The sequence below is a fragment of the Trematosphaeria pertusa genome (genome assembly GCF_010094035.1).
Source record: "Trematosphaeria pertusa strain CBS 122368 unplaced genomic scaffold BU26scaffold_2, whole genome shotgun sequence".
Lineage (NCBI taxonomy): Eukaryota > Fungi > Ascomycota > Dothideomycetes > Pleosporales > Trematosphaeriaceae > Trematosphaeria > Trematosphaeria pertusa.
The window spans coordinates 3099815-3121152 of record NW_022987213.1 but is presented as its reverse complement, the minus strand read 5'-3'; the positions used below and the strand labels follow the sequence as shown (position 1 = coordinate 3121152).

Here is a 21338-nt window from a genome sequence, read left to right as displayed (position 1 = left end):
CGGCGGGTTGGATCGTTGGCCAGGTAGGGCATATCGTCGGGGAGGACGCCTGTTTGTCTCTAAACCCTGCCTTCTCACTAGTCATCCTCCTCCCCAGTCACGACACCCTCCTCCACCATCCTCTTCACAATCGCCCATGTCGCAATCCCATAATTGCTCTTCCTTTCGAGAATCTTTTTCGGAGTAATCCACTCATTATACTGCCCCTGCCCAAAAGCATGCAGCATATACGTCGCGCTAAAATCCATTTCCCAGCCCCTCCGATTCCTTCTGTTCGCCACCATATTGTCGTACAACACCAGGGGATTCGTGCTATTAATGCGCTTAGGCTCGGGCGAGGGTAGGCCATCGTTGGGCAAGAAGAGGGCGTCTTTGGATTCAAAGAACCAGTGCGTGGGCGCGAAGGCGTTCCGGTCACATATCAAGACTTCTCCAGGAATGCTGACGAGGCGTTCGGCAAGGGAAGTCAGGAATTGGAGATTGTATTCCCAGGCACCGTTGAAGCCAGCGGTTTGCTCGCGCAGCATGATACGTGCCATAGCGCTGTTAGGGCGCGTCATGAATGCTCCATTGTTGATGGTGCCGTTTATTTGACCACCTTCGTCTTTGCCGCCGTACTGCCTTCCGGCGATGAAGGCAAATCCAGCATTCAGCAGCGGCGTCAGTGGGCGTAGTGGCACAACATCCCAGTCCATGTAGATGCCCCCCGTCTTGACGATTTGTTCCCAGCGGATGAAGTCGGATTTATGTTGGATTGCGCTAATGCGAGTGTTCTCGTTCGGACCCGCGAACTCGGGTGCTTGGACGTGATTCCATTGTACGATGTCTGAGAAGTTGAGGACTTTGCGGGTCCAGGGGCTGCCAGTGGCGGCGGCTTCGGCGATCTCGGAGGCGTTGTAGTCGCTGTGGATGAAGATGCGGGACGGCCATATGTACAGAACCGATGCGTATAGTGTAAGAAAGTGGGCGAAGGGGAAGTCGATTACCGAGTCTTGCTCCTTCTTGATGTAGACATAGTGTACTATGCTGGGTATTGCGTTCCGGTGATGGTAGAGTAGTAGGCCATAACTCTCTGCCGCGGACAGAGGATGGAGGAGGAAGGCGAGGAGTACGACGATAGAGACAGCGGTAGTTATTTTTAAGTATGTTCCTATTCGGTGGCTAGATGGTAGGGAGTAGTTTCCAAGGGGCGTATAGCCGTTCCCCTGGAAAGGGTTGATCAATCGTAGAGCATCCCACATATTGGGAGAAGTCTAAAGAACAGCAACTACGGCGGGAGGAAAGGAGCGACAAGCAGTGGAAACGAACAAAAGAAAAGTGGCCACTGACCAAACTCAGCACGTATTCCTGTGTTCGCCTGGACTCAGCCTGACAGTAGGAACATCGTATCGCTGCGAAGAGGATGCTGGGTGGGGAGACTATACACCAGATGCGGCTGCGGGACTCGAGCGGCGTTCTCTCCTGACATGTTGTCCGGCGCTACAATCCTTCCTCTCCACGGTACACAGTGTATGAGCGCGTCGACGGAATGTGAGGGTCGAAAAGGCGCTCACAAAGACAGGTTGAGAGGGCTGTTGCGGGACGATCCGAGGTGATAAGCAGGCCATGTCTCCCCACATATCTAAGTATAGCAATATCGTTAGCACCCCGCGTTCGGGAGTCTCAAGGCCAGTAGGAGAATATGTATGCTGTATTTAGCGTGCCCACCCGTACTCGTCCGCCAGGTGGTGCGCAATGCATGGGGTCTGGCCTGAATCGCCGCTTGGCGTTCCAGCCTCGACGTCCGGCTTGACTAGCTAGCTCTTCAACATGGAGGCTACGACTCCGCCGTCGCGTCCTTGCACTCCCGCATCCTCTCCTCCGCACCTCCAATGCCCTCGCGCGCCGCCCGGCATGCCTCCATCGCCATGAGCCATGCCCTCCGCTGACCGGCCGCCATGAACCCGCCCCTGCCCGCGTCCACCTCGTCGTCCACGCCCTCGACCGCCTCGCGCCGCGTCCCGCTCGACAAACGGAAGCGCACCGAGACCAGCTGCGACAAGTGCAAGTCGCGCAAGCAGAAGTGCAGGAAGGAGCCCGGCCAGGATGCCTGCCGCTACTGCATGGTCAACGGCATCGCGTGCCAGACGACGCAGCCGCGCAAGAAGCGGCTGTACGGCAGCGTCGAGGGCCTGGGCAACCGGCTGGCGCTGCTGGAGGCGCTGGTGAAGGGCCTGCTCCCCGAGGCCGACCTGTCCAGCGTGGACGAGCTGCGCCAGCTGGCCGTCTCGCTGGGCATCCAGCTCCCCGACCGCGCGCTCGACGGCCCCCCCGGCGGCGACGCGAAGAAGGAGGAGGCGCTCTCGCTGCTGCCCGACCAGCAGGGCCAGGTGCAGTACATTGGCCCGGCGAGCTCCTTCTCGTTCCACCTCAAGCTGCGCGCGCTGCTGGGCCAGAGCACCATCCGCCAGTCCGTTCTGTTTGGACGGAACGCCGCCGACCAAGAGCTCATGCACGGGAAGAGCGGCGTCTCGAGCATCGACGGCAGCTCGCCCGGCGGCCCGCGTGCGACCGCGCCTGCAACGCCGACCTTCGAGGCGCTGCTCGCCGCCTACTTTGCCCACGTCCACCGCGACTTTCCCGTCCTCCACGAAGCCTCGTTCCGCGACGCCTACGAGCGGTGGATAGTCGACCCGGGCAAGGCCGACCCTGCGTGGCTGTGCGGCTTCCTGTGCGTCCTGCTGCTCTCGCGCCGCGTTGCCCGCCTGCCCGTGCCCGAGGACGAAGAGCGGCTCTGGTGGCGGCGCACGCAGACGCTCCTGCCCGTCGTGGCATTCACCTCCAGCGTCCACGCAGTCCAGGCGCTTGTGCTCGCAGCCCTGCATCTGCACAATACAAACCATCGGGACGCCTGCTGGAATCTTACCGGCACCGCAATCCGCATCGCATTCGCCATCGGCCTCCACCAGGACAATGTCAACGCGACGCAGAACCAGCCGACGACGGAGCTTCGGAAGCGCCTGTGGTGGACGCTGTACGCTTTCGAGCAGATGCAGCTGTCCTCGTACGACCGCCCAAGCGCGATAGAGCATCCTGCGCCGAGAGTTGATTGCCCCAACGAACAGATCCTCGGAGCGGACCATTTCTGTCCGCCCGATTACAGCAAATGCTTCAACCGCCTGGTGGTGCACTTAGCCGCCGCCTGTCGTGCGCCAAAGCATGCGGGAACGAGTGCGATTGAGGAGGCGTATGTGAGCCCGCTCTCGCCCGCAGCCGGCGTCCTCAGGGACCTGGAGCGGTGGAAAGGAGACCTTCCGCAATCCTTGCGCCTGGAGGCACTCGACTCCTCCCCGCCTGCCTTTCGGCGGCCTCTTCTCCTCCTCCACGCCCTGTATCACTACACTGTTACCGTGCTATGCCGCACCGCTCTGCTTGCGCGTGCTACCGCTCTGTCCAAGAGCGGCAAGGACTCAACGAATACAGCTCTCACGAGCATGGCAGATGCGTGTATTGAGTCCGGGCAGGCCCTCGCAAGCATCCTGCTGCAGCTCGATGCTATCGGCAAATTCGACCCCATCACCTGGTTCGACTGCTGGTATGCGCTGCAATCCGCCACAATGCTCCTCCTCGATCTCGTCTGCACGAAGAAGAGGACCGGCAACCATGTGTCTTATTCCCGCCTTCTCCTCTCACAGCTTGCAGACTTAACGCACCGGCACCTACAAAATCCCCACATACCCGGCACACTGAAGAAATTCGCCTCCATGGTCCCCGAACTGCATTCCATGGCGAACTCCATGAACGCTACGCCAATAGCGAAACCGGAAGCGCAGCCCGGCTCGGCCCCGGCTCACGATCCTCTGCAGCCCTCACCGCAGCCCCCTTCACCGGCGCCTCCGCAGATAGCTCCCTTCGGCTTCCATCAATCTACGACGAATAGCGGCTCCTACGTATTTGTCGATAATATTACAGGCCGCTACTTCCCGGACATGGCCAGCTTGGGGAATGGGGTAGAGTATCCGAACACCAGGTTTGACCGAAACACGCAGATGTCATTCATGGACTTTACGCTGAACAATATCCAGGATTGGACCTGGAGCGATTTGGGCGGTTTGTTGGGCAATGAGGTTGTGTCTCAGGTCCCGGGACCAACAGAGCCTGGCTCAGGCCCGGGCTAGTCTTCAGTAGAGGAAATAGATTCGGATCAATTGATACCCCGTTATTACTTCGTTCAGTCCACCCGGCCTCCTCGTTCTATCCAGACTATGCCGAAAAGTGCCCCAGTATGTCTAGGTGACCTGCATACACTCTGCCAGCCCACCAACATGCCCCCGCTTTGTTCACCGCTGGCCATGCATTTCAGCTCGGCAGCAACCGAGCCCTGGCCGTGGTAGCGAAACCCTGATTTCCTTGCTGGCAGCTTCCTGTTGTGGCACGGCTCTTGCCATAGCTGGGGCTGTGGGTGCTGCACCCCGCAAAATATGCATTTAGGCGAAATGCTTCACCCCGGGAAGCCAGGACGCCCCCAATAAAAGTCACCAAATGGAGTTACGACGCTTCGTTCGAGTGAGCGTTTCCGGGGTTTTGGAGCTGGGAGGTGGAGGATATAAAGACGTGCGTATATCTGGGAGACTGTTATAGTTTGATTGCTACCTAGGTAGAGACTTCTAGAGAGTTGGCGCACCCGTGGACGTGAACACCCAGTGGGGCCTCCCTCTTCACCACTCTCTCCAGTCACATCGACAATGCCTTCCACGCCCTCGTCCTCTCCGGCTCGTGCAACACCTTCCAGCGACAACGACATCGCCCTAGGCGTTGGTCTCGGCGTCGGCATCGCCGTCCTCGCTATCGCAGTAATCGCCATGTGGATCGTGTATTGGCGGCGACGACGCGGGCGAGAAATTATCGAGACGACAGAGAGTAGGGTGCAGAGTCCGGCTACGGGGAATAGGGCTGGTGCCGTATCGGGCGGTGGAAATGGTGGTTCAAGGCCGATGACCGAGGCGGTGGAGACTGGCGCACTAAAGAAGGAGGAGCGGGTGAGTGAGCTAGGGAGTGCGATGAGAGGTTGGCGATGAGGCGGCGTAATGTCGCTGCAGAGGAGACGCTAGCAGCATTCCAGACCGCTCTTATTGGAATGCGCACTCAACCGCTTTTTCTTCAATCCACCTCCCTCCTCCTCCTTCTCTCCATCCTCCCAATCTCAATTCTCTCCTCCCAACTCCTCCTCCTCGTCCTCGTTCCATCTACAACCACCAGCTCAATCCTCGGCCACATCCCCGTCCCGCCCGCAGCGTCCCACAGGGCCACCCCGACCCCATATACCAAGTGGAACCACCGCAGCGCGATGAAGCATATCCACAGCGGCAGAGCAAGAATATTCGAAAGAAGGACGCGGGTAAAGAATGACAAGAGCAGGATGAAGCCGGCAAGTAGGAGGATGGATTCGAGGAGGTGGAGTGGGTCAAGGGTTGTGGGGCTAGAGGTAGAGAGCGGTGGGGTGATATGGTACATGACGATAGGACGATTGCGAGCGTATTCCGTGGGAGGAAAATTATAATAGTGTTGGCTGGTTTGGAAAGGGAGACGGGTAGTGTAGAGTGGGGTGGTGTAGACGGTCGCTGAATCCGGACGCTGGACGGACAAAGAAAATTAGGGGCGAGCCCTAATGTCACGCGACTATATCTGCTCGGAATAAACGTTTTGGAGCTGGATCCACCATGGAGTAGAGCATAATGTGTAATAGACTCCATCGACGCTGCGAGATAGCATTCCTCCCATATTTCTCCGTTCATTCCACGCTCCTCTTCCTCCTTCTCTTAACTGTCTCCTCCCATCTGTCTCATCCCACGCATCGCTAAATTGATTCGCGGCCACGCGTTTGGGCCCCCAGCCGCATTCTACAAGCCCACGCAAAGCGAGTGCCACATATTCCACCACCACCACAGCTCAACGAAGCAACCCACAGCTGGAACGAAAGGAACACCCAGAGCGCCACACGGCAGATTACACTGATGGCGGTACGAAGAAGGGTGTAGATGACGGGGCCGAACGGGCTGGTGGAGGCGGAGCGGATATGTTGAACAGAGACGGCGTAGGACTGGTCGCTGGATCCGGAGGGCAAGCAAAACGACTACGAGTGTGGACTTAAACCTTCAGAAAAGACAGCGAGCTGCAAGATAGGAGGGACAAGCGTCGGGCACACTCCACCTAATAGCACTGCAGCAGCACCTCAAACTCAAAGGGCGCGGTCTGCAACGCATACTGAGCCAGCGTCTTTGGCCCGCAACTCCCACTCCCTAGTCCATGGTGCTGCGCATCTAACCTCAGTATCACTTCTTCTTTCTTCTTTCTCCTCAGCTCATGGGGATGTTTAGCGCCCGCTACATCTTCCATTCGATAATGGCTCGCCTGGAAATCGAACAGCCGTCTCTCCTCTGCGCCTTTTTCTATCAACTGCACTAGGAGGGTAGCGGAGCCGTTGCGCAGTTTCAGCCAGCGTGTATCAGTGCGATTCGAACTCTCCTGCGGGACCTCGTAGTCCGTCCAAAGCTGCTCAACATGGGGCACAGTGTGGAGTCCAACGAGTTGCGCGTTTTTGCTATCGCGGTACGATTCCCCTGGCCCGCGGCCGAACCACTCCACGCGCTGCCATTCGTTCGGGAGACCCATGACGAGACCAATTCGCGGAAGTGTCTTGGGAGGATTCTCGCCCCTCGGCGTACCGGTGACGTGGATCCGGAGCGACCCGTCATTCGCAAATTTGTACGTCAGCACGCAATCGATGGACCACGAGAGGACCGGTGGAGCGATGCGCTGGTGGACCGTGATGAGGTACTCATTCAGGCTTGGCCGCGAGAATTCAACGGCCCGGGTGGAGGGTTTGGCCAGGTGAAGGAGTTTTTCTTTCCAGTCGCGACCGTCTTGTGGGATGTCGTTGTCGGTTGGGGCGCGGAAGAAAGTGAGTTGCGGAGGCGAAGTGAGGATCTTGGTGTCGTTCGCGAGCCAGCTGACCCTTCCATCTAGGCTGTAGAAACTCCAGACAGATTCCCCGCCCTGGATGTGGAGGAGATGCGTGGTTATTGGCAGGATGGCTAGATGTTTTGTGGAGGGCGAGGGTTTGTGAAGACGGGTGGGTGTGCTGATAGGGATCTGCGCGGTTGCGATTTCGAAACCTTTTTCTAGGTATGAGGTACCAGTTTTGAGTTGGAAGGAGAGGTTTAGATGAGTTTCGTGGTCGGAAGATGGTATATCGGGCAGTTCTAGGTCGAATGTTTGACCGGGGCCGACGTTTGAAGGCATGTCAAGCAAGCCTAATGGGCCGTCCAAGCCGAGCTCCGTGCTCAGGGAGTATTGGCATGTGAGATGGTCCAACGTGACAAAGTCGTAGCGGTTGATGAATGTGGCCTTAGACTTGCTAGCCTGCATGAGCCGAACCGGTTCAATCGCCTTCTTGTATTCAATCAACCCTGAATTGGGCATGTGGTCGGAGTTGACGAGGCCGTCCATCACGAAAGTGCCGTCGTGCACCTCTTCGCCAAAATCTCCGCCATATCCGTAGAACTCTTCTCCGGTCTGCTTATCTCTAGTGAGGAGGCCATGGTTCGCCCACTCCCAGGCGAAACCGCCTTGTAGTTTTGGATACTGATAAAACGCGTCGATGTATTCTTGGATGTTTCCGGGCCCATTGCCCATGGCGTGCACCTAACGTGCGTCAGGGCTTCATCACCACAAGAGCATCCGCACTTACAAATTCGCAAAGCACCAACGGCTTTGTCTTACTATCATCCTCTCCAAACTTTATAACCTCCTCGAGTGGGGGGTACATCCTTGAATACATATCCATCGTCTCCGCAAAAATATCGGCCTCGTAATGAATCGGCCTACTATCATCATACCCCTTGATCCACTCATACATTGCCTTGAAGTTCCGCCCGAAGAACGCCTCGTTCCCTAGGCTCCACACGATGACGGAAGGATGAAGCTGATCGCGCTTGACGAGGTGCTTAGCTCGGTCCACGTACGCATCACACCACTCGGGGTTGTTGGTCGTCCACTCTGCCGCTCTGTACCTAGTCTGCAGTTGACGTTCGCGGAACGGCAATTTGCGATCCTCGTCCGAAAGCGCAGCACTAGCGATAGTGTCGAAGCCGTGGCATTCCAGATCCGCTTCATCCATGACCCAAAAACCCATTTCGTCTGCGAGATCGTACAGGCGCGGATCGTTCGGTTGGTGCGATGTCCGGATGGCGTTGATGTTGTGGCATTTCATGAGCAGCAGATCTTGCTTGAGGAACTCGAGTGGTACTGTGCGACCGTACTTGGGGTGGTGTTCGTGCCTATTCACGCCGCGGAAGACGATGCGCTTGCCATTCACTTTGAGCAGGCCGTCTTTTATTTCGACTTGGCGAAAGCCGATGCGGTGGCTAATGTGTTGTTCCGAGTTGAGTGTGACGAGCAAGTGGTACAGATGCGGCGACTCGGCCGTCCACTTCAGTGGGTTTTCAACGGGGATCCACATTTTAACACGGTTTTCGGTTACTTCCGTGGTCAGATGCGCGATTTCCTTCTGCTGCGGGTCCAGAAGCTTGACACCGATGGTTCCGGAGCCGGTTGTGTCAACCTTGATCTGGAGCTCCGCATTGACGTAGAACGGATCCAGGAAAGTCTGCACGTGGAGGTTTTCAACGCGCGAAAGAGGAGGGAAACCCACAAGAAACACATCACGAAAGCTGCTCAGATTAGCTCTTTGCGTCTTCCGGGTTGATGTACACTTGCATGCCACTTAGCCACCACTGGTCCTGCATCTTGGTTAGGCCCTGCATTTTATGCACAATGAATGCTTACCTGATCCTCAATATAAGTCCCGTCGCACCACTGATACACTCTCACTGCGAGAGTGTTCCCGCCATCCTGGTGCACGAACTCGGTGATATCGAATTCATCGGGGTTTCTGCTGCCCTGAGAGTATCCCACCTCCTTCCCATTCACCCAGACATGATATGAAGAATCGACGCCCTCGAATCTCAACCTGATCTGATCGCCCTTCAAGCTCTCCGGAATCTTAAACTTCTTCACGTAAGAGCCGGTCTCATTGTCCGTGAAGGGGACGTTAGGAGGGTCTACGGGGATTGGATATTTTACGTTCGTGTACTGCGGACCTTTTCCAAAGCCTTGCAGCTGCCACATGCCCGGGATGGCGATGTCATCCCATGATGAGCAGTCGAACGAGGGAGCCTCGAACCCCGCTGCAGCTTCGAAGGGCGAATTCGAAAGCTGAAACTTCCAGGTGCCGCTTAAGCTGTGGGTTTTCGATTTGTTCACGTCGTACGAGAGAGCGTCGGCTTCGGAGATATAGTTGTGAAAGTAGGCGCGAGGGGTAAGCGTGCTCTTGTGAAGCACGTTCAGATTGTTCCAATCTGGCAGCTCAGTGGGAAAGACATCTTCCGAGGAGGCCATAGTAAAATGGTGTAGGCGAGAAGACGCTGAAACGTGAGTTGTCGTTGCTGTCTTACGGGTCTGCGCTTAGAGAGCGAAGCTTCCACGTCAGCGCCTGCACGACATGGCAATGCCGGTTGTGCATCTTCTAGCCGAAACAGGTTCAGCTCACATACCAGATGGCCAGCGGCTGCAGCGAGCCGCAAGGTGACCGCGGTGTGATTGCGTTCGGGGTAATCTTGTCGCGGCGGGGTACGTCTCGGCAGCGTTTCCGAATGCACGGCCTGCAACACGCTTGTAGCACCAAGAGCAAACCGCCATGTTGGCCGGCCACGTCAAAGACTGTACACCAAGTGTCTTCAATGATAAATTACATTGTACAGTAAACGATGGGTTTATCCAACTCGTATTCCCTACCTCCTCTACTTGATACTCGACGACTCGACGACTCGACACACAGCACTCCCAACGCGTGCCCTAGAATATGTGAGACAAGACACGCCTCCAAGCGGGCCAAGAAGCGAATTCTTCACGCTGCTTGTTGATGTAGTCCCAGTCGAGCTCCCTCCTGCCACTGTCGACGTCGATTTGGTGCGTGCGGAGCCATCCAGCGCGCTTCCAGAAGTATCCGCAAATCCAGAAGAGGCCCACGACGAAGAGGGCAAGGTACGAGTAGAAAAAGTCTTCGGCGGTGCCAAGATCTGTGCCAACGGGCGAGATAGCGGTGTAGAACTGCACAAGTTAGCGTTGCTTCGATGAATTAAAGGGGGGGAAGATCGTACGGTTGCCACCAGGACGAGGAAGATAAGAATGAGACCGAGCCAGGAGCCATAGACGCCACCAACGGCCTTGAAGGGGATCTCGTCGAGGGTGTGACCGTGGTAAGCCCATGCCTTGCGGAAGCGGATGTGGGCCAAGCAGATGGAGCCCCAGGTGAAAAGGGCGGCGAGACCGGACAGCTGAAGGAGCCAGCCGAAAACTGTCTCACCGCTGGCGGCCAGATTCATATAGGCAAGCGCACCCATCAAGAGAATGGCGGCGACAGAGAAGAGCGGCCGACCAGAGCGGTCGATGTAGGTGAAGATTTTAGGCGCGTAACCTTGTTCCCCAAGGGCGGTGAGGGTACGCGAGCCACCGTAGACACCCGACATACCGATGGAGACAACGGAGACCATGATGACGACGTTCATGAAGCTGTCGAATCCGATGAGACCGCCATCCTTGGAAGCAATGACGAATGGGGAGGATTTGACATCACTAGAGCCGGAGCCCAGCAGTCTCTCGTCGTCGGATCGGACGAGCAGACCGATGAACATGAGACCCAACACATAGAAGCTGTGTAGAGTTGTCAGTGGCGCTGTCGCATGACTTATTGCCGTGTTAAGCGAGTGGCGCAAAACTTACAGAGTGATTCGCCAGAAGACCTGGCGAACGGCGCCAGGGAGGGACTTGAGCGGGTTCTTTGTCTCGGCCGCGGCCAAACCGACAAGCTCAGTGCCGGAGAAGGCGAAGGCTGCGGTGACGAAGACAGCGCAGAAACCCTTGAAGCCGTTTCGGAACGCTCCAGGGTCATACCATAAGCGGGCGCCCCAGTACTCGTCGTAGATGCCGCTGCTGGGACCACCGCCGCACACGAAGATGAGGGCAATGATCATGAAAATGACGGTTGCCGAGAGCTTCAGCAGGGATGACCAGAACTCTTCCTCGGCATATCCCAAAGTCCCCCAAATATTGATGAAACAGATGAAGAGCCAGAAGACAGTGATCCAGACGGCGACGGGGACTTTAGCTCCCCCGGGCCAATACGTGACGGTAATGCCGGCGACAGTCAGCTCGAGCGGCAAGACGATGGCCCATTGGAAGACGTAGTTCCATCCCATAGCAAAGCCCCAGGAAGGATCGATGAAGCGGGTCGAATACGTGTAGAAACCACCCGAGATGGGATACATTACAGCAAGTTCACCGAGGGCGTAGACTGCAGCACTGTGAGCTCCACATACGCAAGCCAAGGACGGCGCGAAGCCACTTACCGACGTTGAAGATCATGATACCGATGATCATGAAGTCCAGGAGAAGCGAAGCGGGACCCTGCGGGCAGTGAGCGCGTGCGACAAGCGATCCGTTGGTGCATACTTACACCGGTGCTGAGAGCACTGCCAGAGCCGACGAAGAAACCAGCGCCGATGGAGCCGCCAATGGCAATCATGTGCAGATGGCGCGGCTTCATGGACCTGTCGAGCTCGACGACCTTCTCGCCTGCGGGACGGCGCTGGAAGGACCTCAGGTTCAGGCCATTGCGCGTCATGAAGTCGCTCTCTCGCCCGGTTTCGTCATGGTCCTGGCTGCCGTAGGTGGGCGCGGCCGCAACGCCCTTCTCGTCGGCCTCGAAGTTGACGGCGTCTGATGCCAGAGGAGCCATGGTGGTGGGAAGTGAGCTGGGCAGAACAGCGAGGGTAGAGTAACGGAGGTCCAAAACCCAGGGAGACGGGCACCCTTTTTAATGCAGGCCATGATCAGCGGAGGGGGACACAATATATCCCTGGGGGGAGGTCGGCGCGGCCGACAGGGTAGCATGGCCGTCTGGATCCTGATTGACAGTGCACATGGGCGACGGCTTGGCAGTTCGTCTGATGGGCGTTGCGATGGATGCGACCGTGCGCCATGTAGAGTGGAGGGCCGGCGCTGGTTGGCGGATAGGGGGGAGCGACGGCAAATGGGTGTGCGCCGTGTGATAGCAGCAGCAGTCCAAGGCCGGTTTAAGGCAGCCGGCGCTGCTAGCGGCACGGCGGCTCTTGGACCTCCCTGTCGCGGGCTCTTGCGCGTATTGGCAGGCGGCGGCGGGGAGCTTGGCGCACATGCTGTGGGCAGACCCGGTTGGTGGAGCGGAGGCGGGCAAGGCGCGATGCGTGATAAGAAGTTGGGGGGACGCTCAAGGCGCGCCATCTCATCTCTTCCAGAAGGCGATGTCGCGCTGCGAGAGGAGCTTGGCCGGCGCGGCTCCAGCGGAGCAAAGCTTGGTGGCAGAGGCGGGCTTGCGAGCTGCCTGAACGGGGAGGTGGTGGGTTTGCGTGAGTAATTGCAGTACGGGGATGCGTCTTATCTGCGGGCTGCGGGCTGCCCGACGCTACTGTACAGACAGAGCCGTGATGCTGCGATGCGTGGTTGGAGGAGCCTTTTCCAGCAGTCTGGCGAGCATCACGTGAACCCCTTCCCCCGGCGCTGGCCTGCACCTTCCTCATCCACGATAGCCCCTTCCCGCATCGCGCAGCCCCATCGGCCAACCGTCGCCTTGGCCTCGTGTCCGGCTCGCAGGAGGGCGACTCTTTTCTGATTGCGGCGCGGTTGCTCTCCAACAATCTCCCTCACACCCCATTCGGACTGCTCGTCATCTACCGGATATTCAGTGTAACCTCGTCAATCAGAATGGCCGACTTCAGCCGTTGTTTGCGCTGGGCCATCGTTGGCTCGCGTGCTCTCTTTCAGACGCCCGTATCGAAGCCTGCGTCTGTGCGCCTCCCAGGTAGAGTTTGTCCCGTCTCACCCGAGGGAGGCAAAAAGTTCGCCTCGTACGTGTGCGGCTCGAGCAAGACAAAGACTCCCGACAGGCTCGCAAGCATGCCATCCACGGCCCTGGAGCGAGCTAATGCTGCCGACCGTCTACCCCACGCGCCTCTCGTTTCCTGCTGGAACAGGCAACATCTCCATCCTAGCTATTCGTATCTGACTTCGCCGAGGACGAAGTCATGCAGGCTGTCAGACACTACACCGTACGGGGCAGGATTCCAGAATCACGTCGCTCCTTGGCCACGCGCCAACGCGGCGTCTTCCTATGTACGTTCAACCCTCAAATCTCTCCCCAACGCGGCTCGATTCGCGCCCTCCGATTGAGCTAAAGACACACGACCATCGTGCCGATGCTACCCGCACCAAAGAGCGCCCTAGTGCGCTGACATGCAGGCTCAAACACTGTTCGGCTGTCCAACCAGTTTGCATTGTCGCTACGCACACCTCTATCCCAAGTCCTGTACCTAAAGGAACGCACCAAAAGAAATGCTCAACACCCAGAATCGATCAAATCGAAGACGCCACCAGATACCGCCTATCGTTGAATGCCTTCCACCAGAAGTTCAATCCAATCTCGAGCCAGACCAAGCATCACTCGCCCTCAAGCTCCCGCAGCGGCAGCCTTCACCATCTCAAAGCTCTTCCTTTTCATGAGTCTCTTCCTCTCTTGCTTCTTCATCATGTTTCCCATAAACAACCGCGTTTCCGGCTGCATACCCATCACTTCCGCCCGCTCCATAAGCCTGTCTCCTTGCTTCTTCTCCCTCTCCATTCTGAGCTTGTCACGCAGCGCAATGAGCATTTCGTATTGCTGCTGATGCCTCGTCTTTTCCGTATCGCTGTACGGCACGGAGCACATTGTGGAATGTCTGCGCTGCGGCTGCGGCTGCATTGCCTCGACTATAGATTGAAACGAGGGCGGTATTGGCGGAGTACGCGGACACAGGAAGCGTGGCGACATCTCGGAAGGGATCATCGGAGGTGTTCTAGGGAACAGGAAGGTAGGCGACATGGGCGAGAAGGCGCGGTCAAAGATGGATAGTGGAGAGGCTGGAAGTATGGGTGAAGCCATGGGGAAGCCAGCGCTTGGACTAGGAAGCGGCGGTGGGAAGAGGAAAGGGTTGTGCGGCGACAACGGCGAGGTGAGCGGTTCGGGTGTATCGGGTTCCCAGTACGACAGAGGAGGGACTGGCGGGATGTCTCGATCGGTAATGCCAGGTATCATGGCAGAAGCCGTACCTAGCCGAGGGAAGGTCGAGCGTCGCGGTGTTGGTGGCCGAGGAGCTCGCCAATGGGTGTTGCTTGGAATAGATATCTGGAGAGAGTTTGCGCGGGGTTGTGTGAAAGGCATTACAGTAAGCCACTGGTGGATGCTAATGCCCCATGTACGCTGCAGGAGTTTCGATCATCCTAGACGATGCTCCATCAAGACGCTACTGAGGCCTGCGAAGGTCTCCCTGATATAACGCTCATCCGTTTGTGTAACCCCGCACTGATGGCCCAGGAGAGAGACATCAATACGCCTCCGACGCAGAGCTACGGCTGGAAGACGGCCGTATCACAGACCAAGGATTTTCGTTCTAGCGAACTTGCATTATGCCGCTTGAAGAGTTTAGAGAAGGCGCAGGTCATCTGCTCGTGGCCCTGAGACTAGGCGCGGATCTCAGCACGGCTGGCCACTAGGGGGTCTGACTTCATATCAAAACACGAAGAAACGTCCTACTTCGCGCACGCCAAGAGGACCGCAATCGTTGATTAGGTCCTACCAAAGTCTATGCGCTTTCGTAGCATCCCGTACGTGGCCCGTCACGAAGAGCGCCTTTACCTTAGTTCTCATAACCACGAAATCATCCAAGGGCTAAATCGCCTCTACCTAGAATAGCGCCACCACCTTCATGAAGCGGTTCCAGCACGTAGTGGCTGCGCCAAGCTAAAACAGGGCCATGGCGAACGCCAGCACGAGCACAATGCGTCTGGCACAGACCTCTAGGGCTGAGAAATTGGGTGCGACGTATTGCAGAAACATTATCAACGTGGCAGCTAAGATGACTTCCAAGTTTTTCTGTGCAATCGCACCTGGGGGCGTCTCTTCCGGTTCACTCCCTCACGTGGGTATTCAGGCCACCCTTCACAATATAGGTGCGCTCTCACGTTGACCATACCGAGCACGCCGAAACTTATCCGAGCACTGTGGTCGAATTAAGGTTAATCCAAGGTTTGATGTTCCTCAAGCGTCCCGCTCCGTGCTGTGCCGCTCGCATGGCATTCCACAGCATGCATCCAACAAAGGAAGTCGCGACTTCCGAAAACGGCGATTGCGAACAATCCGAGCAAACAAAGAGCTGCTCCCACTCAACGGCTATAGTCCACTATGGATTTCCTCGAGCGGCTTGCTTCGCTCTCGTCACCGGCACGATACGGGGTCTCTACTTCTTACACCCAAACTTTCCCACAAAGGGGCCAGGTTTGGAATCATGTCATCCCATACCGTTTCGAAGCGCACAGCCCGCCGTAGCAGCATCCCAGAAGACGCATACCCAGACCACTCTCCTCCCCGCTCCCGCTCAATCTCGAATTCTAGCCTCCAACCGCCCAACGCCCGCATAACGCGCAAAGATTACATCCACCTCAAACTCGCCAACAAGCACCTCCGCGCAGAAGTCGCAAAGCATAAGGAGAGCAGCAAGCGCCTCCTTTACCTACTTCTCCTCGCCCTCGTCGTCGTCATTCTCAATTTCATCCTCAAACCGCCGCATCTGCCCCCGCCTATCTTCAACCTCCCGCTATCCGCCAACCCAAATCCAGACCCTACCTTCCGCCGAGGCGACTTGCTGGTCCCCGCGAAGCGGATCCAGCTTTTCGAGCAGCTAGGCGATCTATATGAGAACCTGACGCTGGCGCACTTTGGCTGGGTGCTGCAGAGTCCGTACAACGCGCTTAATTTTGCTGCGGATTTGCGGGATAATCTGGGCTTGGTGAGGGAAAATGCGCACATGGAGGCCGAGCGCGCAGAGTTTGATACATATGTGACGGACTATCTGATGGCGCCGTGGCGGCCGGAGAGCCCGCTCTGCGCCCCGGGCACGCCTAGCTTGTTCCACCCCGATGTGTGTGCGGAGGCGATTAGGCGGTTTGAGAAGCAGGTTGAGTGTTTCATGAAGAATGAGTGTGTGCGTAACTGGCGGAGGGCGGTGAACAGTGGGAGTACGGTTCCTAGGAGGAAGAAGGCGTACCATGATGACTGGGAGAAGGAGGACGATGAGTTAGCCGAGATGCTGAGCCAGTGCAGGGAGAAGGATAGGGCGAGGCCGGGCCGGTCGTGGGAGGTGCGGAATGGGCAGTGGAAGGATCCGTGTGTGGACGAGGAGAAGGCATTGAAGGTTTTCAGGAGCGAGGGAAAGAAAGAGCTGTGAGATGATAAGGAACCTTTTTGGGTGCGGGTTGAGTGGTGTTGTAATAGCGGGGATATAATATGATGGTTATTGTAGGTTTGAGTTCAAGTCTCTTGGAATGGTCCCTTTTGCAGGGGAGCCTCTCACATTCCTATAAAAGAACAGGAACAACACCGGCAAGTGCTGCGTATAAATGGTCTTCACTCTAGTGGATGTTAGAAGCGGCTTCGCACTGCGTGAACTAGCAGCTCCATGCGCGCTGCGTCGTACCCCTACATTAGCAGACTGAATCACAGCAAGACACAACCAAAGCACCGCAGCATTCCCCCAGTACTACGAGGAGGACTCATTGGGAGATTTGATATAGCGGAACCGGCGTCAATGTAGCGATACGGGTAGGTTTCATATGGTATGTCCCTAGAAGCCTCGCTGGGACGCTGATGTACATGCCTATTGGCGGCCACGGAACACCTCCGAACTTCGATTGTAAGAGCATTCGCCCGGCAACATGTTCCTCAGCGATGGCTCGGGAGCCAACTGTCCGCAGGTCGCACTAGGCGATTTCGGCTGCAGTGTATTGGCGCGGCATGCCCGCGCTCCCGGGCGACAAATCGAGCGGCACGTGAGGGGGTGTTGGAGTGAGGGTATGATATGTTCGATCGAGTCAAGAAACGAGTTGAGGAGGGAGAAAGCGCGTTTGAAGTGTAGCAAACAGAAGCTTACCCAGATATGTTGCTTTGAGCGAGCGGCGTAGATCCGTCCCCATCTATTGGGAGTTATCCCGCGAATGAAAGCCATCGGTGACGCCTTCCATCTCCTCCGGCATTAGCAATGGAAGCTGACCATGTGTTACTGATGCTGCCTTCGTATAATATAGTGATACCGTCTCCTGGGGTACTCGGGCAGGCGATTAGAAGGGTGGTTCGACATCTGATACTATCGTCCTATATGTACCTCTTTGTAACCACTACCTTGACATAAACGCAACTTGCGAGGAAGGCGGTCACAAAGACCAACCACAACAGCATAACCTACACAGTACATGCCTGCCAATGACTGTGGGCAAATTTCCAGAGTCGCGCGAATCCGAGCTGGAAGGAGACTAAAGGTCACGTGATTGCACATTTACGGATGCTCTATCTTTGCCGAAAGCAAAGGGAAAGAGCTGAAGACGCAGCGGCTGAATGGCGAATTGTGTTCAGCTCCTTGGTCAGTGTTGTGGTATTCGTCGCGTGGAGCCAAGGTAGATTTCAGGGGTCAAAGCTTCGGCTGGTTCTCTCTGCACCCCGCATGCTAGTACTTGAAAGTTCCGTCATCCGCGTACTACTCCATCATCATTCATATCTCCGCCGGTAAGGTACCGGTTGAATGATGGCCCGAGATCTTCGACGGCTCCAGCGCTTCTCCGGAAGTTTCCCGGTCGACATTCAGTTGTAGGATGGCGTTCGATTGCTACTTAAGCTGGTGCGACCGCGCCGGACTTTTGGCACGAGTCGACAGCTGGCGGTTGATGTCTTGATCATGGTGAGCGCGCACAGCTTCGGCCCTCTTTCTTGCTAACTTCTCAAGCGCTACAGAAGGATATATGCCATCGCAATAGCCATTACAGGCGCAATTGCTCTCCCGGAGAAACCGACCGACCCGTCCTTCGATGCTGTCGTCGACAAAGGCACCTTCGAGAATCCGTCCAAGGCCGTCCGCCCCAAGTTCCGATACTGGATACCAGATGCGTCTGTAGATACAAATGTGGTCGCAGGGGACGTGAAGCAGGCTGCAGACGTGGGCTGTGGTGGCCTCGAGCTGCTCGGCTACTACTTGTATGGCGGACCGCCCTCTAATGGCGCCGGTCGTGGCACCTATGCCCCGGTAGACTGGGCGGAATATGGGTTCGGCACACCAGCGTGGCGTATGATGGTTGTTCTACATTGGTGGGGGAAATGCTGACCTTTGGTTAGACGATGTGTTCTACGCCTTCGTGCAAGCGCACCGCGATAACGATTTGATCATGGACTTCGCCATGGGTCCCAATCAAGGCACAGGAGTCCCAGCGCCGATCACCGAGGAAGGTCTGGCATGGGATCTCTCTGCATACAACGTAACGGTACCTATCGGTGCCACCTTTGACGCGGTGCTTCCCGGCTGGGGATTGGGGAAGCTTCAAGCAGCTGTCTCGGGTACAATTACCGGATCGCAGAACATCTCTTCTAGTGACCCTGCCGGGGGCCTGCCTGGAGATGTTCCACTGGCCCACACCCAGTACACCCTGTCGGCTGCAAGTCTCACAGACGTCACGGACCAGGTTGACGCCTCCGGACATCTGCAACTCGACTTCTCCAAGGCGAACAGTACGAGCACCACGGGCGATGCGCATATAATCTTCGCTATCTACCTCTATCAGTCACTTTACCGTGCCCAACAAGGCCCGCTAGAGATGAAAGGCCCCCAGAGCAGACCGGAGTCATACATCAACAATGGCTCATGGGCGGTCGACCACTTCTCTTCTCTGGGAGCCCGCGTTGTGGCAAAATTTTGGGAAGAGCATATTCTCAGTAACGGAACGAAGGAAATGCTACAGCAGGTGGGCAACTATGGGTGGGAAGACTGTGGAGATCGAGGCCAACGTGTATTGGACCAAGAACTTGTCGGACATCTTTGAGGAACAGCACAAGTACTCCATCAACAAGTGGCTTCCAGTTCTTTTCCATCGGAATGGCAAATACAAGAACTCGAATCCAAGCGTTTGGTATGTCACCGACGAGCCAGACAGCGGAAACGCGCACATCGCCGACTACAGAGCCACGCTTGCTACACAGTACCAGATCTACGAGGAAACGCTGACAAATTGGACGAATGAATATCTCGGCCTACAATTTTCCGCACAGCTTTCCTACAACCTTCCAATGGATATGCTTGCGAACATCCCTACCGTGGACGCTCCGGAAACCGAATCGCTCGACTTTAGCGACCTAACCGACGGGTATCGCCAGTATGCGGGACCAGCGAATCTAGCCCGGCGACGTATTGTGTCGTCCGAATGCGGAGCTGTACGTGGAGAGGCTTATTCGGAAACCCTTCCAGAACTGCTTTGGAAAGTCAAACGCTCCTACGCCGGCTCCGTCAACCAGTTTGTATTCCATGGATTTCCGTACTCAGGCGAGTATGGCAACACCACATGGCCCGGATGGACGACCTTCACCTATCAATATTCAGACATGCATGGACCGCATCAGCCTGCCTGGGAGTTCTATCGGGATCAGTTCGACTACATCGCTCGCAACAACTGGGTGTTTCAGAGCGGAATTCCTCGAATGGATATTGCTGTCTGGCAAAAGGTGACCGTCTATCCTGGGCACGTCCAGAGCAGGACTTACGAACCGGCTGACCTAGAGGATATGGGCTACTCTTATGAATACCTGAGTCCCGATAACTTCCATCTCCCGGCAGCTGAAGTGGTGAACGGCATTCTGGCTCCAAATGCACAGGCCTTCAAAGCGCTTGTTCTGCGGAAGAATGACTCGCTGACTATTGAGGGCGTGTCCAAGCTTGTCGAATTCGCAAACGCAGGACTTCCTATAGTAATCGCAGGAGGAATTCCTTCCACAGTCCTAGGCACTGTTGCGCCAACGGTACTGCGACAGGCTATGCGAGACCTTGATACCATATCTCGACTGTCGAACGTCCACATTACCGATTCGTACCTCGTCGGATCGACCATCGCATCTCTCGGCGTGCAGCCGTTGACCAAGGTCTCAACTAACGTTTCGTGGTACACTTACTGGCGATCAGACCCGTCTACACACATCGACTACGTGTTTGTGTACAACGACGCAATGTACAAGCCGCAGGGCGAAGGCAGTTCCGTAGGGACCATCGAGTTCCAGTCAACCAAGATCCCGTACGAATATAACGCTTGGACAGGGGAGAAACGACCAATTCTTTCCTACACCACTACCAATACGTCTACAATCATTCCTTTCCGCCTTGCTGGGAACCAGTCCACTATCGTGGCCTTTGAACCTGCCTCCGGAAACGGGACGGCTCCACCGATCCATCTCATTGACGGTGCGAAAGACGTCCTCAGCTCGGGCTTGACCAACGGTAATGTGGTGGTCAAAATTGGAAGCGCGACGACCTTCGTCACCTCCTCAGGCAGCACGAAGAGCATCCCTGCGCCGCCCATCTCGCCACTCACCTTATCGAACTGGACTCTCACTGTGGAACATTGGAACCCACCTACGGACTTGTACAACTACACTGGTGGGGCGCTGAAACATAACACCACTCACCAACTTCCAAGCCTCGTTCCATGGCTTGAAATTGAGGGCTTGCAGAACGTATCAGGTAGGGGCTACTACTCCACAACATTCACCTGGCCACGCTCGAACGGCGCCTCGAACGGAACCATAGACGGGGCTTTCATCGACTTTGGTTTCATTTATCACACTCTGCAGGCCTATGTAAACGGGCATCGTCTTCCACCGCTTGACGTTACGTGGGCAAGGGCCGACATTAAAGAGTACCTCGTCGAAGGCGCCAATACAGTGGAAGCCATCGTCGCGACCCCGCTGGCCAACGTCTTGCGGCCGATATGGACGAAACTGATGAGTAGCGGAGAGGGTCCTGGCAGCCCAGATGCGGGGCCGAGCCATGGCTTCGTACCACCGCCCCAGGGAGCGTACGGGCTATTGACGAATGTGATTGTAATCCCATATAGCGAGATCGCGCTTTCTGAATTGGAATAGGACGAGGAAGTGCAATCGTTTGAACAGTTGAAACATTCCTTGCGTTCTGCACTTGCAGTGTGACGTTGATACGCTGTAGGACCCGTGCTCTCGCGCGAGAGTCTCCGGAGGAACATTAGGCGGCCAACGAGGGCCTGGGCAATTATTTCAGAGTTCAGCCGTGCCGCACAGCATCACATTATGTATAACTACAATCCAGAAATCAGCTGGCTTCGGGAGCTAT

The 21338-nt window shown here is 56.4% G+C and overlaps 9 protein-coding genes across 9 annotated transcripts; 5 read left to right on the top strand and 4 right to left on the bottom strand.

The window, feature by feature from the left end:
• Position 1: 1 nt before the first annotated feature.
• Positions 2 to 1330, bottom strand: BU26DRAFT_152148 (uncharacterized protein). Its single transcript, XM_033820002.1, has one exon. The coding sequence runs from the start codon at positions 1239 to 1241 to the stop codon at positions 78 to 80; it is 1164 nt and encodes a 387-aa protein (XP_033690203.1). The 5' UTR covers positions 1242 to 1330; the 3' UTR covers positions 2 to 77.
• A 356-nt stretch (positions 1331 to 1686) lies between these two features.
• On the top strand, positions 1687 to 4440 carry BU26DRAFT_151897 (uncharacterized protein). Its single transcript, XM_033820000.1, has one exon. The coding sequence runs from the start codon at positions 1938 to 1940 to the stop codon at positions 4155 to 4157; it is 2220 nt and encodes a 739-aa protein (XP_033690202.1). The 5' UTR covers positions 1687 to 1937; the 3' UTR covers positions 4158 to 4440.
• A 284-nt stretch (positions 4441 to 4724) lies between these two features.
• BU26DRAFT_500806 (uncharacterized protein) lies at positions 4725 to 5539 on the top strand (the record flags this gene model as incomplete). The annotated part of the gene is made up of 2 exons (XM_033826525.1): positions 4725 to 5018; positions 5102 to 5539. 2 exons carry the CDS (start codon positions 4725 to 4727, stop codon positions 5537 to 5539), a joined length of 732 nt encoding a protein of 243 aa, XP_033690201.1.
• A 650-nt stretch (positions 5540 to 6189) lies between these two features.
• On the bottom strand, positions 6190 to 9438 carry BU26DRAFT_417239 (glycoside hydrolase family 2 protein; the record flags this gene model as incomplete). Its single annotated transcript, XM_033823191.1, has 4 exons — positions 6190 to 7683; positions 7730 to 8711; positions 8752 to 8780; positions 8827 to 9438. 4 exons carry the CDS (start codon positions 9436 to 9438, stop codon positions 6190 to 6192), a joined length of 3117 nt encoding a protein of 1038 aa, XP_033690200.1.
• A 456-nt stretch (positions 9439 to 9894) lies between these two features.
• BU26DRAFT_389381 (amino acid permease-like protein) lies at positions 9895 to 11758 on the bottom strand (the record flags this gene model as incomplete). Its single annotated transcript, XM_033822683.1, has 5 exons — positions 9895 to 10149; positions 10200 to 10752; positions 10822 to 11392; positions 11448 to 11505; positions 11555 to 11758. Coding segments are annotated over 5 exons (1641 nt in total), but the record flags the coding sequence as incomplete, so codon positions are not given.
• A 231-nt stretch (positions 11759 to 11989) lies between these two features.
• BU26DRAFT_500803 (uncharacterized protein) lies at positions 11990 to 13305 on the top strand (the record flags this gene model as incomplete). The annotated part of the gene is made up of 2 exons (XM_033826524.1): positions 11990 to 12485; positions 12602 to 13305. 2 exons carry the CDS (start codon positions 11990 to 11992, stop codon positions 13303 to 13305), a joined length of 1200 nt encoding a protein of 399 aa, XP_033690198.1.
• Positions 13306 to 13400: 95 nt separating this feature from the next.
• On the bottom strand, positions 13401 to 14240 carry BU26DRAFT_514947 (uncharacterized protein). The gene has a single exon (XM_033827945.1). The coding sequence runs from the start codon at positions 14204 to 14206 to the stop codon at positions 13583 to 13585; it is 624 nt and encodes a 207-aa protein (XP_033690197.1). The 5' UTR covers positions 14207 to 14240; the 3' UTR covers positions 13401 to 13582.
• Positions 14241 to 15455: 1215 nt separating this feature from the next.
• BU26DRAFT_500801 (uncharacterized protein) lies at positions 15456 to 16394 on the top strand (the record flags this gene model as incomplete). Its single annotated transcript, XM_033826523.1, has 1 exon — positions 15456 to 16394. One exon carries the CDS (start codon positions 15456 to 15458, stop codon positions 16392 to 16394), a length of 939 nt encoding a protein of 312 aa, XP_033690196.1.
• Positions 16395 to 17683: 1289 nt separating this feature from the next.
• On the top strand, positions 17684 to 21115 carry BU26DRAFT_537657 (uncharacterized protein; the record flags this gene model as incomplete). Its single annotated transcript, XM_033831423.1, has 4 exons — positions 17684 to 17897; positions 17943 to 18279; positions 18329 to 18996; positions 19037 to 21115. The coding sequence occupies exons 1-4, from the start codon at positions 17895 to 17897 to the stop codon at positions 21113 to 21115; spliced, it is 3087 nt and encodes a 1028-aa protein (XP_033690195.1). The 5' UTR covers positions 17684 to 17894.
• Between the last annotated feature and the right edge of the window lie 223 nt (positions 21116 to 21338).